The sequence below is a fragment of the Myiozetetes cayanensis genome, unplaced genomic scaffold, assembly GCF_022539395.1.
Source record: "Myiozetetes cayanensis isolate MyiCay16 unplaced genomic scaffold, myiCay2020 scf3, whole genome shotgun sequence".
In the NCBI taxonomy this organism is placed as follows: Eukaryota; Metazoa; Chordata; class Aves; order Passeriformes; family Tyrannidae; genus Myiozetetes; species Myiozetetes cayanensis.
Genome location: NW_026087521.1, coordinates 43,921,098 through 43,939,418, shown reverse-complemented (window position 1 = coordinate 43,939,418; position 18,321 = coordinate 43,921,098). Strand labels below are relative to the sequence as shown.

General features: G+C 35.2%; 1 protein-coding gene across 1 annotated transcript; it reads left to right on the top strand.

The window, feature by feature from the left end:
* Positions 1-11,148: 11,148 nt before the first annotated feature.
* KERA (keratocan) lies at positions 11,149-17,116 on the top strand. Its single transcript, XM_050324162.1, has 2 exons — positions 11,149-12,034; positions 16,944-17,116. Exons 1-2 carry the CDS (start codon positions 11,149-11,151, stop codon positions 17,114-17,116), a joined length of 1,059 nt encoding a protein of 352 aa, XP_050180119.1.
* Positions 17,117-18,321: the final 1,205 nt, after the last annotated feature.

Below are 18,321 nucleotides of genomic sequence, written 5' to 3'. Positions count from 1 at the left end.
TACAATAGAAGGAAGCCCTTTGTCAAAACAGCAAAAGGTACTAATGACCTCCCTCAGAAACTAAGGAATCTTTACCTTTCAACGAGTACTTGGACAAGTAAAAGAAAATGGCATTTGGCCATACATTTTTATCTCGAACATCTCTTCCCTGTGGTTCAGAAATTCAGTTAGTTAGGGAGATATGACATTGCACAGTTAGCTCCTCACACTATCTATGAAAAAAACAGAGCACGAGGTCCTTCAGCTAAAGAAGAAATGGAACACTATGTCTCTGCTTTCATGTTGTGAGACACAGAAGCCCAAGTTTCTGCTTCTACATTAATTAATTGTTCTAAATCACCATAGAGACTAAGTTCCCAATCTCTATATATCTTATAAAAACAAATAGGCAACAACATATGTTCTCTAGTTCTCAGTTTATGAAAGCAATGTGAATTATTTTCTAGACACTATGCAGAAATGTAGATGTTGGGGAATACTTAACACAGCTAAAGGCCTGAAAATTGACTCACCATGTTACTTAAAAGTAGGCAATGTGAACAGTTAATAACTCAGTTTCAGTTGCATAGAGACAGCAGAATGGGTAAATTAGCCAGAATTTATGGTAACGTACTATGCAACCTATAACATAGTAATACAATTTACTTACAACATGTTTTCCTCCTTTCAGGTCAAAATTGGTAAACTTATCATAATACTTTCACATGAAGTTTCATGTGGAAGAATTTACAAATAATAAGAACTTTTGGAAAGACATAAATTTGAAAACAGACACAAACCAGAAACTTTGCTATAAATATAATGAAAAAACCCAATAGTATACAAATGCAACAGACAAAAACTTTACCCAAGAAATTTCAGGAACTAGTTTGCAAGTGTATTACACAGCCTTTTACAAAGATAGAGTTACTTTTCAGGTAGGTCAGCATTGTCTGATTTAAAAGATATTTTTCATATTAAGTTAAATTACAGAAGTTCCCTAGAGGGAACAGGCAGTGTCATGTGAATTTTTGGACTGGAATCATAAATCCTACATGCAGTCTACTGTTTTTTAAAGTCCAGCATAGTCAAATGGATCAAAAAAGGAGTGAGCAGTTGAATAGAGCCATACTTCTAGTGCAAGAAACCTGGCAGTGTCCTATCTCTATTGCAAATCTCTGATTTAAGTGAAAGGGAATAGATAGGTAGTTGCTTAGCATGAACCAAATTATCTCCAAAACAGGGAACAAAAAGGTAAAACATAATTCAGAAAGGCAGTCTAAGCTCTTATATGTACTACTGAAACAAGCATAAACTGAAGATGATAGAAACTGTGAGATTATAAAGCAAAATGAAGTTTTGTGGAGAGCCACTAAGATGCAAAACCGCAAAGAGAACTCCTCTCAGCCTTCTCCATTCCAGGAAATGCCAAGTCACTTCCCTTAACCTCTCTAAATATACCACATGCCTCAGTCCATGTTTTATTGCTGTCTTACAGTGTCTAAAAGAGTACTATAGAAAAAGAGTTCAGTTTTGTGATGTACAATGAAAGGGCAAGGTGGTAAAGAAAAAGTTCCAGAAGAAGAAATTTCAGCTGACATACAATGAAATTCTTCACAATGAGAGCATAAAGCACTGTCACAGATTGCTCAAGGAGGCTGTGGACTCTAAATCCTCAGAAATTTTCATTGCTTGCATGACCGGTGCCCTGAGGGACTAATCTGTCTTTGAAGTTAGCCTTAATTTTAAAAGGAGGTTGAACTAAACAACCTTCAGATGTTCCTTCAAACTTATTTATGATTTCTGTGAATCCGTGATTCTAAGAATACTGGTAAACAATGAGGAACAATATTAATTTTAATAACCAGCTCTACAGCTGAAGAGTTTAGCATTAAATTCATGTGGAAAATTTATTGTTTCAGGTTGCAGTCCATAATTCCAACTCCTATGATACTCACAAAGTCTTAACCCAGCTAATGTTTGGATATAGGTTCCATTGAGGCAGAAACTGTGGAAACTTTCTTTCAATGCCTTGATCTCTGCAGCTGGCTTGTGCAAATTTGCCCCCATTTTAACACTTGTAATCTACTGAGTAGTGTCAATGAAGTCAGAGATCCATCCTATCTAACTCTCCCATGTGGGACAGCACTGGCAAACATGTTTAGATATCCACACAAAATAAGGGAAACAGTCTGTGAGCTACCATCCTAATGGACAGAGTGCTCATGAAGGACAATTTGGTTTTGATTTTTTTTAAATTTAGATATTGGTTAAAAAATTTTTGGTCTATAAGAAAAGAACTTAATCGGTAGGCCTTAAGGTTTTCATCTGTAAATAACTCTCTTTTCTACTTAGTCCAAACAGCTCAATATCAGTTAACACAGAAAAAGAAAAGGAGTGCTACTTCTGTACTCTAAGACACTCATCTTGAATGTACGAAGGTCAGGTTCAAGTACAAAGGCAAATTATGACTTCATTATGTAAAACAAAACTGCTTTAGAGGCTGGAGCACTTTACATCACACTATACTGTTCAGCTTCTGACATCACATTGTGATTGTGGGTTAGACAGGAAATAATAGTGCCCATAGCTACTCATGCTGAAATACAAGAAGGATACCATCAGTTCTCTCAGAGTGGTGAATTTTGAATTACAGTGTCGAAATCCACTCTTATGAGATGTCGAAAAATATTTCAAAATGTTCATGAAAAAAATCCCACATTGTTGAAAATGGTTGAATTTTAGCATATTTATTTACCAGAAAACTTAACTAGCTGCTTTACAATAAAGTGTTTGCTGAATTTAGGTTTCTGTTCTTCATCAGATATGCAAAACCTCCTACATTTCATATTTCTTGTGAAGATGCTTGCTAGGTCCACTTCTAAGCGTAGCTGCATTGCCTGCAAGGCAGTGAACAAGAATTTTCTTGTTAGAAAGATGGACTCCTTGATGGGGTTGATGCTCCAGCATCTAGCAGAGAAAGGTACTACTATAGCACTGATGTGGAGAGCTTCCACACCAGGAGATGCGTGCCATTATGCAGATTTCTGCCTCTGTTAGCTTTCCTTCTGCAGCTCAAACAGTTCTTGCATTACTCAGTTAGCTCAGTTAGCGTTTATGACTGTGGAGGTGACTGAGCTGACATGTAGCCTTTGGACCTTCAAAGAGAATGTGCTGTTAGATTTAAAAAAATGGGCTGCTTCAAGAGAGTATCTTTGTCTTTATTCCTTGTGTTCTAATGTGGAGCAAAGCATACAAGACAGTCAAGTTATCTGTGCAACCTAACCAGACCAAATATTTAAATAATTACAGAGACACTTCAGAATATACAAAATAATACCTATACAAATATATTTCTATTGAAGATAATGCTTTCATTGAAAAATGCATAAGACTTCTGGCAGAAGTGCTGGAAGTCTTTAGAAATTTCATACCTTATAAACTAGTTTAATAATAAGCTCTCCTCAAGATGAACAAGGTCAAGTGTTGTCTTTCAAAATTCTTGTTTCCATCTTTCCAGTATCTCATCAAGTGAATTTGCCATCCATCTTATTATTTAGACTGGTTTCCAAGCCATATGAACAAAAGTGTCCTGAGTTTCCCTTTTAGATTTCCTCATTACATCTATTTTGCTACCAAAAGAAATTAAACTGTAAGACTAAAAAGTTCTCAAAATTATGTGAAAGGTTGCATTGATTTCAAGGAGAATTCGTGATTCCATGCATAAAGATAAGACTTTTTTATTCAGGTTCCTAAGTTTGGGCAAGAAAAATCATCACTTGCAGTATATTTATTCCCACCCTTGATTCAAAAGGATGAGAGGTATGTTGTTCCTAATGAAAATCACAGCCATGAGATAAGGTATATATTATACACAGAATGCAGAAGGGGACTAGGCATTTATCACTGGGATTCAGACACCATGGTGAGCAGGGAGTCATCCGAGAAAAGAGCAGGCAATGCTGGAAGATAACTCTGATTATTTAGGGCCTCTGGAGTGCTGCATGGTGCTTGGACAGGAGTGGATGATGAATTCTCTCTGGAGTTGGGTTCCAGAGGTATCTTCAAAGGAAAAGTTGGTTTCAGTTTGCATCAAAGTGCTGGGTGTTGATGAATTTAATCTACAGTATAAAGACTAAGTTTCAACATGTTCCATCTGAAAGGATAATCAGTGACTGGAGTAACCATGGTGAGTGAGATTCAAGCTTCAAGTCAGGACTCTGGAAGAAAACTCAAGTGCTTTGGGAAATTCCAACTCTTGAAAGCTAAGATCAATATCACAGCCTAAGAAAATAGAATTCACATATTCTAATGTTTAATTTCAGTATTTCCCAAGACTATCTGCATTAAAAATTAGACAAAAAAAATTACTACAATTAAAGGAAAATAAAAGAGCTGTTTTCATATATCTTATGCCATTTGACTTTTCTTTTTAAATATTAAAAAAGCCCCTGTAATTTTTCATATGGCAGAATCACTATAGCAGAGCTTTACTATAAGGGGATTAAAATATTTTTTCATGAAGTTATAGGAGTTCTCTTTTATGAAACCCTTGTCATTTATTTTTGAGGACAAAACTTTGTGTAAGTCTAAGTTTCTCAGAATTCATCGTGGGGATCTAAAATGAGGATGAATTCAAATGTTTTTGGACTTCTTTAATAACTGGACAAAATAAGAGAGTAAAATTTAACATAAATTAAGGATAAAGATATAATTAAAGAACAGTGAAAACACAGCCTGTTTTCACTATCCTTTTGTTACCTTAGAATATTTAATCCATGATGGTCTGCTTTGTAAAACTGCAGGTCTAAAGAATGGACATCAGACCACTGATTCATGTTTTAATTTACCATTAGTTGTATGGAAAATATATGCTATCTAAACAGCCACATTTGGGTCCAATAACTCAATATATGTCTGTAAGTGATAAATATATGTTAGATATTTATTTTAAGACACACATAGGATTTAAAAAATTGAGTCCTTGGGTAGGATAGATTTGTTTCAGTGTTGAAATTGTTGAAAGCAAGAAAACAAAGTAAGAGATTGAGAGCAACAATTACATAGTATGTAAAGTAAACCTAACAAGCCAAGCCAAATACCAGATCTTGGCTTTGTGTCATGGAACCTTTACGGTGTCACTGTGGTAAGGATTGCAAAACAGAAAGAAAGGGAACAGAGAGCCAAAAAATTCCTTAATGAAGTACATTCAAGAGAGAGTATATTTCCCATAACAGCTAAGCCCTTTTCCATAGTTATTCTTTTCTGAAATGTGTTGCTTTGCAAGGATCTCTATAACCTAAGCTACTGAGTTCTCACTGTGGTTTTGACAAGGGAGTAAAGGTGTGCAGAAAGTAAAGTGTTAGAATTTTGTTTCTGGACTTTTAGAATGGGATGTCATCTGCCTAAACCCTATATAAAAAGAGGTCAGGTGCATTTGTATTTCACAGATTAAGCTAGTCAAACTGGTTTTCAGTGTCACTTTAAACAACGTCTCCTAGTCTAAACTGAAAGCTCCCCAGGTAAACTCCCTATACTTGAACTGCCTGCACATGAGCAAAAATATCTAAATAAAAGATGCAATTTCTTCCACTTAGGGGTCTAGGCAGCTAATTTGAGGCTTCTAGGAGAGGTGTAGCATTCCTGCTCCTAAATCTGTTTTGTTTTTCTTTTTTCTTTTTTCTTTTTTTTTTTTCCCACCAGGAATGATGGAGCATAAAATACATCCATAGCAGAAGGGTCTGGAACATCTGGCCTGGTCCCTTTGATCTTTCTGCAGCGTCCCTTGGGCTAGCCTGAAGGGCTCAGTCATCCGCTTTATTTTAGACTCTTTGATCTTGCTGACCTTTCGTGGCTCTTTTTAAAAGGAGCATCAGATATTACTAATTGGAATATATCACTGTGTGGTGTTCAGGCAACTGGAAACAAAAGTTTTGTCTTTCTGACTCTGAGTAAAACTCAGAGCTTCCTACTATTTTCTTCAAGCAACAATGCAAAAACAGAAATCACCACTACATGCCAGTCTTCAGAAGTGAAAGAGGCAGACTGAACCCTGACTAAAAGTCACATGCTTAAAGTTGTATGGAGTTACCAGTGGAGTATACAATGAAGGACACACAAACTGGACCTACTCTCTTCTTCAAGTTTTGAAGCATCACTTTTTCTCTAGTAACCATGAAGATAACTCAAGAGAGTGATTCAGATAAACTGATTGTCCTGTGGAATAAGACATACAGCATTTTAGTAAAATAGTACTCAAATTTAGGCACCCTGGATTGCAGCCTTTGCTAAATGGAACAATCCACAGGGCTAATGAATAAGCTCTGCTTGCAGTATACTCCTGGGTTTACTGGTGATGAACTACACACATGCTTGATGTTTAACAGACATTGCCTTGAATTAAGTCTGAGACATATGGCAGCCATTACTGAAAGAAAGGAATGCATTTTTTCACTGTCAGCAACTCTGATGTTGAAACAGAACAACAGCTCCTAACAGTTGTACTCCCAGTTGTCCATATCTCCTCCCAATGGATCTTGCTTTATCTGTTCTAGTCCTTCTCAAGCTTGTGAGCTGTTTTAGTTTCAAGTAAGGACATTGCTCTGCTGAAGGAGATGTTACTGCCCCATGGGGTTGTGCTCCTCACTTTTTTTATATATTTTTTAATACAAACTCACTTGATTAACAGTGTTGGTTGCCAGGAGACATATGGAATCTGTAATAGCTTAAGACATCTTTCTCAAACTAGAATACTCCCAACAGTATCTTTTAAAAGGTCTCCAAAATTCATAGTGGGTATCCACAGTATTTTTACTGTAATAACTTTTCCACTTCCTTTTTTTGTCGTGCAAATACCTACCATAATGTTACTTTTTGGGAGGTTGTTCATGATCTCAAAAGCAGTTTGTATTTCATTGATATTTGCCTTTGATGGCTCAGCTTCACAAGATAAAAATTACCTCATTAACACAAAATTCTTAGCTGCCTCTTACTGCAAATGAGGTCCTGGAAAGTGTCTCAGGTTGGACACGCAAAGCAAAAAGCCTCCCAAACCATTAGTCATTTTTTAAAATCTTGGCTGTGGTCTTTTATTAGTCTGTAAAACTTTATCACCATATAGTGCACCCCTTAAATAATAAATAGTAACACCAGATGATGGAGGACTGAACAAAACCAATGCATGATGGAGAACATGTGCATAACCTTGAAGGTTTCATGGAAAGCAAGCCTTTCTGTGAAATCTGCTTGGACACCCAAGTAACCATGTGTTCCTGCAGAAATATTTCCAAAACTTTTAAGTGCATATGACAATATATATTACAGTCATTATAGCCTTTCTTCCTAATTTTGGGGACAATGCTTGTCATTTTTTTCTGCCTTGTTTGCATAAGAAGAAAGGAAAATTCACATTATTGAGAAAGTCTTAGAAGATGTATTTTGCTGGTTTTTTCTCCTAGTGAAGAGCTCCTTCTTTGAATGGGATGGCAATATATGTTTGATAAGAATCAAATATCTGGCCTCTAAATCCACAAAGGGCAGACTGTGACCCCTTGTTGAACAGTATTTCATACAAATAGTACCACTGCCTGCCACAAGGTAACCAGCAAGTCCCTTTGCCACTGACATTCATCTTAATACAATGAATATCTGTATGTGATTAGCAGGTTAAATTAGCAGGTAAATTCAGACCCCCATGAAGAATAAGATAAATCAATCTTTTTTGTAGTTAAATGTAAACATCTGGCAAAATGAATGTCACAACAGATATCTGCCACCAGTGTAGCAGATATCAGTGTAACATTCATGACAGAATGTTACATTCATGACAGTTCATTCTTTAGTGATGAACAGACTTCAGTGCCTTCATATCCTCTTTACATATTTTGTGAAGATTTAGCACAAATGCAAGCCAGTTTTATATTGCATTGCCTGGCTCTTACAAGAATCATAGATGCACTTTTCATGGTGAAGCCTTCTTAAATCAAACAACTGGACACACAACTATTTTAAGCTTCATACAGTGGTGCCTCTGCCTCTGCCCATCTATCTTTGGTGGACTTCATCTGACAAGCATCCTTATCACTGTCACTAATGTGTGAAGTGGGCCTGGTGTGAGAGGTCAAATGAAACTTTGCAAGTCCTAGGTGTTTAAAGTGGCACTCCTGACAAAAAAGTTAGAACACCTAATTTTTATCTTTATAATTAGTATGTCTGCTTAAAACTAGGTATGTATGTAAATTAATTTAATCTAGTTTAAACTATTAAAATATTCTACTTAGTATACCTGAAGGAATCCAATTTAATACCTGGTTTATAAGAAATCCCAAATAATTTCTAAGAGGTGAAAGGTCTGGAGTTCTAGCAAAGTGAAATGCTTAACCACTTGTTTTATTTTTAAGCACATATTTAAACCATGAAAAATTATTAGTTTTAAGGATGTACTTTTTCCTAAACAAAAAATAGGGGAGTAGAAACATATACACATGAAAGAAAAATTATGATGTATTTAACGTTAGCCTTACTGAAGTCAGAGAAATCTGCCCATGTATTTAAGGTTTGCTTTCCTGTTTTTGATTACTTTTTGTCTACTCTACATCTAAATTTCTTTTGAGACACTCTTAGTTTAAAAGGAAAAGTATTAAAAATTATGAAATAAATTGTTACAGGTTTTATTGTTAAAATCAGTCAGATGAAACTTGAAATAATTATGTAAACAAGTTTTAAAACTCAGTCATAAAAAGTAACAGGATATATTTTATGTTTTCAATATTTTCTTTAGCTTTTTCCTTAAAATATTTATGCCATTTTTCTGGCTTTAAATGTGGATAGATTTCCTGATATAAAGTTGTTACTTTAAGTTTGGACCAAAAAAAGTAAACAAAAATCTTCCAAAATACTTAATGTGAGAAATATGTGTCTAATCTTTGGACTTCAAGCTGGCTGGAAAGAGTTTAGTTCAGATCAAATATAAAACAAGAGAATTGCAGGAGGCACTGGAGATAATTATAACTTTGTAGAAATATATGTAAATATCTCTCTGAACAAAAAGGAAAAGGTAAGGCTTAATCTTTAGAGAACTGAAAATATGTTATTAAAAAATTCTTAGCAAATTGATTTTGATCTCTTCTTCTCCTAATCAAGATTTTTTTCTTTAAATGGAATGACAGCATCTGCATTTGATAAAAATCAAATAAAATATTTCCGTAGAAACAGATGGCACTGGTTTTAATTCTTTGTGGCCAGTTCAGGTATTATGAGAATGAATTATGATGTAAGTGAACTATGCATGTAAAGTATCTTCTAACAAAAATGTTGAATAAATCTAAATTTTGGGTTACCTGTTTCATCTAGACTAGTTCCTCTCCTCTGCTAGAACATAAAAATCAAATGCCTTCATCTCTGTGGCTGCTTGCTATTAAGGCCAGGATTTCCTTCTTTTCCTGCATAGGTGCTGAGGTGCCTGAGCTATTTTAGGGGTTAAAAGCTGTAGCCACTGATGCGTATATATGAGGCTGTATTCATAGAACACTGCTTGTAGCCTGACTCAGGCTATTACAGTCTAACAACAGGGACCAATAGAAAGAGGAGAAGATCCAAGAAAGCTGAGGTAAGCACAAACTCTGAAGCAATGTCAGATTAGAAGCAATAGCTAATAAGGTGTGTATGGAAATACATCTGGGAATACTAGTATGTACGTCCAGTTTTATATGCTGCTAATTCTGAGGAGGATAGGAAGCAAACACAGTGGTTAGCAGCCAAAAGCTCTGAATTTACAGTGATTTCTAACTGGCTTCAGATAGCTCCAGGAACTTGACTAACAAGGTAAATTGCTTTAATCTTTTTTTTTTTTTTTTAATGCTATTAAGGCTATGAATATTTACACAGTAATAAGGTTGTGATTTTACTGTGTAAAAAAGAGATGTTATTCTTTAGAAATATTTTATTTGTCCTTTTTCTTTGGAATGTCTCCAGATAGCAATGTCTGGGGCTGGATGATCTGTAAGAGACTACACTTGTTACTGCTAATAACAGTGTTGAAAACTATTACATTACTACATATCTTATGCAGAAACTTAACTGAGCTCTTAACCTTACTGGTGCATTAATCCTATGAGAAAATTTACTTTTTATTTAAATCCTATCTTTAAAAAAAAACTAAGCTAATTTTGACCAGAAATTTCAGCTATCAGTCTCTTGACTCTGCACTGCAAAATTCTTGTTAATCTTCATCGTGCAGCAAGCAAGACAACAGAGTTTTTAAAGCATTGATTTTGTGCTACACAAATATTTCCTTTTGGATCAAATTATCAGTAATAATTTAATGGTGGAAGAGGCTAAACAAAACAAAGAAGTAGGTAAAATAGATACAAGATGCATGAGTGTGCATAAAATAAGTTAGTTAGAATTTACTTTTTGTGGGTATGATTTGGTTAGAACCTATTTTTTGTGTCATTTAGATAGGGCATTTGTTTTGTCTGTTTGCTTTAGAAAAGGAAATTTGTAACTTTGGATATGAGGGAGTGAATGAAGCAGGGAATGGACTAACCAAACATATTCTCTTCAAACGTTTTAACAATGTGCCCAACAAACAGCTGTTAAAACACTATTTGATCTTTCACTTTTCAATGAAGAAAAAAGACTCTGGAAAATCTGATCCAGATGCCATTATAATTTAAGAGAGAGCAAAAGGGAAAAAGGGGTATGATTAATTTTAAAAGGAGGAACAGTCAGTACAATAGTATTTGTGTCATCATGGTAAAGATATCTTTTCTGAAGATTGTTCATTACATAATGTAGATTATAAGTCTGTACAGAAAAAGTTAAACAGATTTATAAGAAGCACTGATTTAATGTCAGACAAATGATCCCTGTTTTCAGGTTCTTTGAAATTACACTTGCATGATCATCAGTTAAACTGGTAGCCAATGTGGAATCTAAGCTGAATGAGGGAAATGTTCATCAACATATAGCACTGGATTTTTTATACCTCTTATATTACTGTTTCTTTTTCCTTAACATGGCATGGGTAATACCCTAGGGGACAGAATTTGGCTGTTTATAAAGGAAGTATTATTTAATATGCAAAACTGCTTTGTTAATCTAATATGCTGCTATAGAATTCTGTTGAGAGACACCTAATTTTTTTTTTCCCCTTCAAAGGCAAACACAATGATCCTAAAAGTCTATACAAGCCTTTTGCTTTTGTTCTTGGCCAATTCTGTATGGACTCGAACTGTGAGACAAGTTTATGATGATCTGGATCCTGAGCATTGGTCTCACTACACTTCTGAGTGTCCACAAGAGTGCTTTTGTCCTCCTAGTTTCCCCAATGCATTGTACTGTGATAACAAAGGACTTAAAGAAATACCTGCAATTCCAGCAAGAATTTGGTACCTCTATCTTCAAAACAATCTAATTGAAACACTTTCAGAGAAGCCTTTTGTGAATGCCACTCATCTGAGATGGATAAATCTGAACAAGAATAAGATCACAAACAATGGAATTGAGAGTGGTGCACTGAGCAAGCTGAAAAGACTGCTTTACTTATTCCTTGAAGATAATGAATTGGAAGAGGTGCCTGCCCCATTACCAGTGAGCCTGGAACAGCTAAGACTAGCTAGAAACAAAATCTCCAAAATACCAGAAGGAGTCTTCAGCAACTTGGAAAACCTTACTATGTTAGATCTCCACCAGAACAGTTTGCTGGACAGCGCTCTTCAAAGTGACACCTTCCAAGGACTCAACAATCTTATGCAACTCAACATAGCAAAAAATTCACTCAAGAAAATGCCTTTAAGCATTCCAGCTAATACACTACAGCTGTTTTTGGACAACAACTCCATTGAAGTTATACCAGAAAACTACTTCAGTGCAATACCCAAAGTCACTTTTCTTAGGCTGAACTACAATAAATTATCTGATGATGGTATCCCTCCAAATGGGTTTAATGTTTCATCTATTCTAGATCTACAGCTGTCTCACAATCAACTCACTAAAATTCCAGCAATCAATGCTCACCTCGAGCACCTTCATCTCGATCACAACAAAATCAAAAGTAAGTGCATATTGTTGGTGTGGGACCCTACCAAGACACAATTATTTTCAAGTGCCTACTTAACTACTGAAAATACTCTATGAAATAAAGTGATTAAAATCATAGAATCATTGAATAATTTGGGTTGGAAGGGATCTTTAAAGGTCATTTAGTCCAATCCTCCTACAATAAGCAGGAATGTCTTCAATAGATGAGGTTTCTCAGAGCCCTGTCCAACCTGACCTTGAAAGTTTTCAGGGGTGGGGCATCTACCAACTCACTGGGCAACATGTTTCAGGGTTTTACTGATTTTACAGAAGCTTTGTTCTGTGAATACGTGTCTCCTCAAATGTCTTCCAACATCTTCCACTTTGTGTAAATAAGGCAAGGTTTTGTAGCCAAGACAGCAGAAGCCTGTTGTCATGCTATAGTTCCATTCCTAGCACTGCTTCTGAATTCATCCAGGTATAGTGGGGATATGCTGGTTAGGAACATCACATATTTTATATATCAGAATTATCTGCTTAGTAAATCCTTTGTTTCATACCAAAAGCCAAAATAAAAGTGATGACTTTCTATTTATTACTTCACAGAAGGATGTAAAGCATTTATATTTATCTTCCTGTCATGGTGATTTAGTTGATTACACAGTCCCTTACCACTTCTTAGTGCCACTGTAGTTCACAAATATACTAAAAATTATGGTTTGGCTTTTGTATGAAACAAGGACCCATGAAAGGAGGATACTTATTCATAATTTAGGTTAATTTGCTGCATTTTACAAAATAAATGTATGAAATCTTGTTAAATTTATTTTTTTTTTTTTGTACAACTGCCATACATTTAAGTGGTCTGAAAGATTTCTAACAGTTAATTAGGAGTTAGGGCTTATGACATATGTTGTTTCTGAACATATTTAATTGCCCTCTGGTTATGAAGGGATTTATTTTCATTGCTTCACTACAGGGCCTCAAGTGCAGGTTTTATCCTGTCACATTAGGTGGACACTAGATTCAAATCATTGGAATGTGGCCTGTCTAGTTTAAGAAGGATTTTGTATCTAGGTAGCATTTAAGGAGCTGCCCAATTATCTTCCTTTGAAGTTTGATAGAGCTTAAAACCATGAAAATCAACTTGTGTAGTATGTGCAAGCTCAAGTCCTGCTTTCCAGTGATACATGGGTACCTGTGAAGCTAAATCACAGCAGCTTTCCACAAGCCTTATATTCCTTAGTGCCTTTGCCACTTCTCAAAATTCATTGTCACCTTAAGCTCAAAACTACTTTTAATTAAAATAATAAAAAAAGTTTTAAGTCTTAGTAAACTGCATATGAAGTAGTAGAAAAAATATTAAAAAAGTTAACTTGATACCTTAAATGAAAATCAGGTATTATGTAAAGCACATTCTACAACATAGCATAATTGTTCAAGAGGTAAGGGTTAATGATGTAGTCTTCATGGGACACTGCTCTAATAGGTGACATCTCAAAGGGCCTTTAATATTGCAAACAAGCAATGTAATTTCATCAGGCTGGAGTAACAAGATGTGTCATTACTGCATATTCATTTTGCCTTCTTAAATGTTGGAACTGATGATCAATCACTCCTTTAAGATAGCCAGTGTAAATTTTTGAAAGAAGAATAACTGTAATATCCTGGATCTGGTTTCTCCACAAAAGAGTCCTTATGAAGGTTTACTTTTATGTGTGCGGTACTAACCCTTTTTGTAATATTAATTCTCATATATTCCTGCACAACGGTAAGTCACTACTTCATTTTCTCTTGGTAATTCATAGTTATAATCCTGGCATTGCAAGAACTCAGTCATCAACATTTCTATGTAAATATAGTTTGCCTGTGTTTTGTTGTATGTTATTGTTTAATATCAGTTCTTCATATAAGTGCAAGGCCTTATTTCTCCAGAGACCATTTATGAAGATATAAGGCCTTCACTGCCATGGCACTCAGTGCCACATCCAGTCTCATCTTAAAAACCGCCAGGGATGGTGAATCCAACACCTCCCTGAGCAGCCCATTCCAATGCCCTCTGTAAAAAATTTCTTCATAATATCCAGCCTAAACCTCCCCTGGCACAGCTCAAGCCCGTGCCCTCTTGTCCTACTGCTGGTTGCCTGGGAGAAGAGACTGACCCCCACCTGGCTACAACCTCCTCTCAGGCAGTTGTAGAGAGTGATGAGGTCACCCCTGAGTGTCCTCTTCAGGTTTAACCCCAGCTCCCTCAGCCTCTCGAATCCCTTCACCATCACTAGTCTCAGTGGAACAAGAATTTCACCTGTGGTCCCTTCCCTAAGGATCTCAACACACAGATAAAAGAAGTACTCAAAAGTTGGAAGTAAAATCAACATAAAATCAAAACTAATTATGGCTCCAACATTTGCACAACTCTTGTTCCACAGTATTTTAAAACACACATGCTTACATATTTATCTAGGAGATACATCTTTGAGGCTCTGGGGAGATGTTAAATAGTGGAAAAGTGAGTGTTAAAAGAAGCAAAGAGAAGGCATGAAATGATGGTGTAGCAAGTGAGCAAGGACTACATGGTGGTATTACAGTGCTATCAAAGGACAGGTAAAAGGAAGTGAATATTAAGTTCTGCAGAAGAACACCAGGAGTTTGGGTGCTAAGCTAATGTTATTCCATATGCAGAGAAAGGGAGAAGTCCTTAGTAGCTAAATTATGAAGTCCAAGTAGCTAAATTATGTTTCTAAATTATGAGTTTTGCTGAAGAAGAAACAGGATCTTCTTCAGTTCTTCATCAGACATACAGCGTTAGACTTTAATAAGAACCTTTCTGCAGTTTTCCCTTACAGCAGCTCCAGAGTCTCTTCTTTAAATATTATACCACATAATAATACTGTTGACAAGCAGTGGAATTAATTTTCTTTAAAATAACTATTCTAGATTTTTATCTAGTTTGGGTTAGTTATACCGACCAGTTGCTCAATTAATGCAAAGAGATACAGAATTGCAGGGGGAAAACCATCCCATCTTAAGGAGCTGTAAATCACCTTTTGGAAACATTCATCTCTCAGTTTAAAAACAGTCCAAATGGTTTAGTTACACTGACAATCTCTACATGGATTAGTTTAGGTAGAGTGAATTGTACTTATGTAGATGCATAGGCCTGTCTCTCCTGCTTAAACAAAATTCAGTAATATACACATGAAGAGGTTTGAAAGAGAGGAAGAGGGAGAGGCTCTTACTCCTCTAATAGTTTGGGTAGGATTTACTGTTAATGGGATGAGAAAAATAAACCAAACCACTTCACATCACATATCATCAAGAAATAACTTCTTCATAGGTGGTCTGTGGTTAGATAACTGTTGTCTCACTTTAAGGCTAGAGTAATTAAACCAGTTAAAATAAGTGCAGTGAGATGATAGTTTCTAGGTCAGAAAAGACAAAGATTTAGAACACACTTGAAGCCTTCTTGTGTTCTACAGACAATAGTGCTGACCAGAAAAGGTGGATATTTTCTGCTACATAATGTTGATCCCTGTAAAACTTGTAATAGCTGCTTTCGTAATGAAAACTCTCAAGCTTTCTGCTTCACAAATAAAAATAAGCTGTAGCTTGTTTCTTCCAAGAATATCAAAAACTTTGCCAACATTAATCAAATTTCACAAGATAGATATCACAGATATGACAAAAGTTTCAGGCTCGGGCCAACTGGATGTATTTAACTAGTTTCCATGAGAAAGATAAAGTCCACTTCCAAGATGTTGCAAAAATCTGGGAAGTTGTTCAAAGTAGAGTGAAGGGTTTTCTTTTGAGAAAAAAAAAAAGTAATTTACATTGTGATATTTTACATCATAACAATTATCTGACTTGGGATACTGTAATCAGAAGACGTGTGCATATTATCGTTGTTAAATATAAAGGGAGACAAATTTTGCTAGAAATCTGAGTTGGTAAAAAAGTATTTTTCAAAAGATCTGTTACATACACATTCTCCATTCATTTTTTTTCATTTGTTTGGGAGCCAGGAAGATCCTCAGGCCATCAGACCAATCACTAAATACCATAATTTGATCAAAGGAATTTGACATCTTTGATAAACAAACACCACTTCAGTATTTTCTAGAATGAGTTCATTTTGAGCTGAAATAGGGCAGCAGCTGCCTGACTATTCAACAACTGAAGACAAAATAAGAAAGGTATCTTAACCAAGTGCAGATGTAACCTAGAGGAGACAATGTAGAGCCCAAGCCATTCAACACTTATGAATATAGGTAATGATTTAAACCACAGTTTCAAATTTTATCTGAACAGAAACAAACTATGTGTGATGTATAAAGAATGTTAAGGATTTGTTGGATTTCAGATTAGAAAGAAAAATAACCCATTGTAAAATTATATTCTTGCAACTGAAACCAACTCTACTGAAGAATGTGAGAGAACAGGAAAGTACAGATGTTAAAAGCTAAAAACACTAAATGAAAATTTCCTCTGATTCAATGCTGCTATTATTTTGAATGAAGGATCTTCATTAGGGAATTTTATCAGCCTAAAATTAATGTACTGTCATTGAAATAAGATGTTCAAAACCTCTCAGCATTAATCTCTTCCTGCTCTCTCAGAGGATAGAGAGCTATTTCTCAATGCTTATCATGTAGTGGCTTAAATTAGTGTACTCTCTGTCCAAGGCAAAATTATGCATCTAGTGACCTTTATTCATAATTGCAGCACAGTAAATATGTGATTCACTGATCAAGATTACATTATATTAAGATTTTTTTTGATTCATCAAAAAAATATTTAATTGTTGGCATTTTACAAATCTGGTAGAAACAACTGTCTCCCATACAAATATCAGTGGAAACCTGCTTTATTTGTTGCCTAAATGAATTTTGTTCTCATGAACCTTCCCCATAGAAATTACCTAAAATGTTGATTTACATTTTCAGGTGTCAATGGTACTCAAATGTGCCCAGTCTCAATTGCCCTAGAAGAAGACTATGGTTATTACGGTAACATCCCTCGCCTCCGATACCTTCGTCTGGATGGAAATGAAATTCAACCTCCAATCCCATTGGACATCATGATATGTTTCCGACTACTTCAAGCTGTTGTCATATAAAGATATTGTAGTGTCACTCTTGTACTGTAAGAGTGCTAAAATACAAGTTTTGCTGGAATGAAACTTGGTCTAACACAGAAATCAAGAAATAACAGCTTTATTGGACTTTAATTTTTTTCTTTGCTTTTATCTTTTCTATGGCTGACAAAGATGTTCTTCTTTCAGAAGAGATTTTGTACAGACCTGAAACATGTGCTTAACACTTTACCCTAGAATTTCTAGTGGGAATATATTGAAAATCATCTGCATAAGATCCCAAATATTCCAAAGAACCTACTACACGGTTCTTATCAAATGCAACATCTACCAAGTTAACATCATTGCTATAAACAAATTATATTTCCTTATTTTGTTATGTAGTAACTAACACAGTGAATTTGGGTGCACTTGGCCAAATACATATACTAGTAAAATCATGAGCTGCATGACTACTAGTAATCAGAACTGTCAGTGTCATTTAAGATAGTGACTAGTGGTGAACAACCACTTAATGTGTACAAAACTCATAAATTGTTGTCATCATTTGAAGATTGATACTTTTAAGGCAGAAAGTACATGAGTCTCAGCATCCAAAGCAATATACTGAATATATATTGTCATAGGGATTCATTCAGTGAGTGATTTCAGAATTGGAATAGACTGATCTAACTTAAATCCAGGTACAAGAGAAAATCCTGTTCTATCAAAGTACCAATTTTCTGCAATTTTGTTCTTCAGTATTCCATTTCTAGTTTTGACACTATTTCTTTCTGTAACTTTGGGATAGTCATTGAACATTTAGTTAATTTTAGTTTCCACAGAGATATAACCAACAGTAATGATTACATATTTCACAGACTAGGTACTTCACAAAAAATTCAATGGTTAGTTAGTGCTATGGTGAGAAATAGAAAATAAATAAGATATACATCTCTTCCGAGTTATTTACTGAACTAGCCAAATATTTGCATAGGAATTGTATCAGTTTAAGCAAATAAAATCAACTTAGGGCAGTATTTAGCTATCTGTTAACTGATATACATGCACAGAGTAAAACTGGATTTTAGAAAAGTCCAGGTATGTAAAACACAGTACATTAACAATTCATTAACAAGGGAGATATCATCAGGCAACTTTTTATGAAATCTGATAGATGTTTTTTCTATTTTATAAAAATGGGATTTCAATAAATTAATAGTAGAATCAGTTATTCAATGTGAAACTAT

Coding starts and splice junctions, on each gene's coding strand:
- KERA (XM_050324162.1), top strand. CDS start 11,149: ATGATCCTAAAAGTCTATACAAGCCTTTTGCTTTTGTTCTTGGCCAAT. Junction 12,035..16,943: donor CGATCACAACAAAATCAAAA/GTAAGTGCATAT, acceptor TTACATTTTCAG/GTGTCAATGGTACTCAAATG.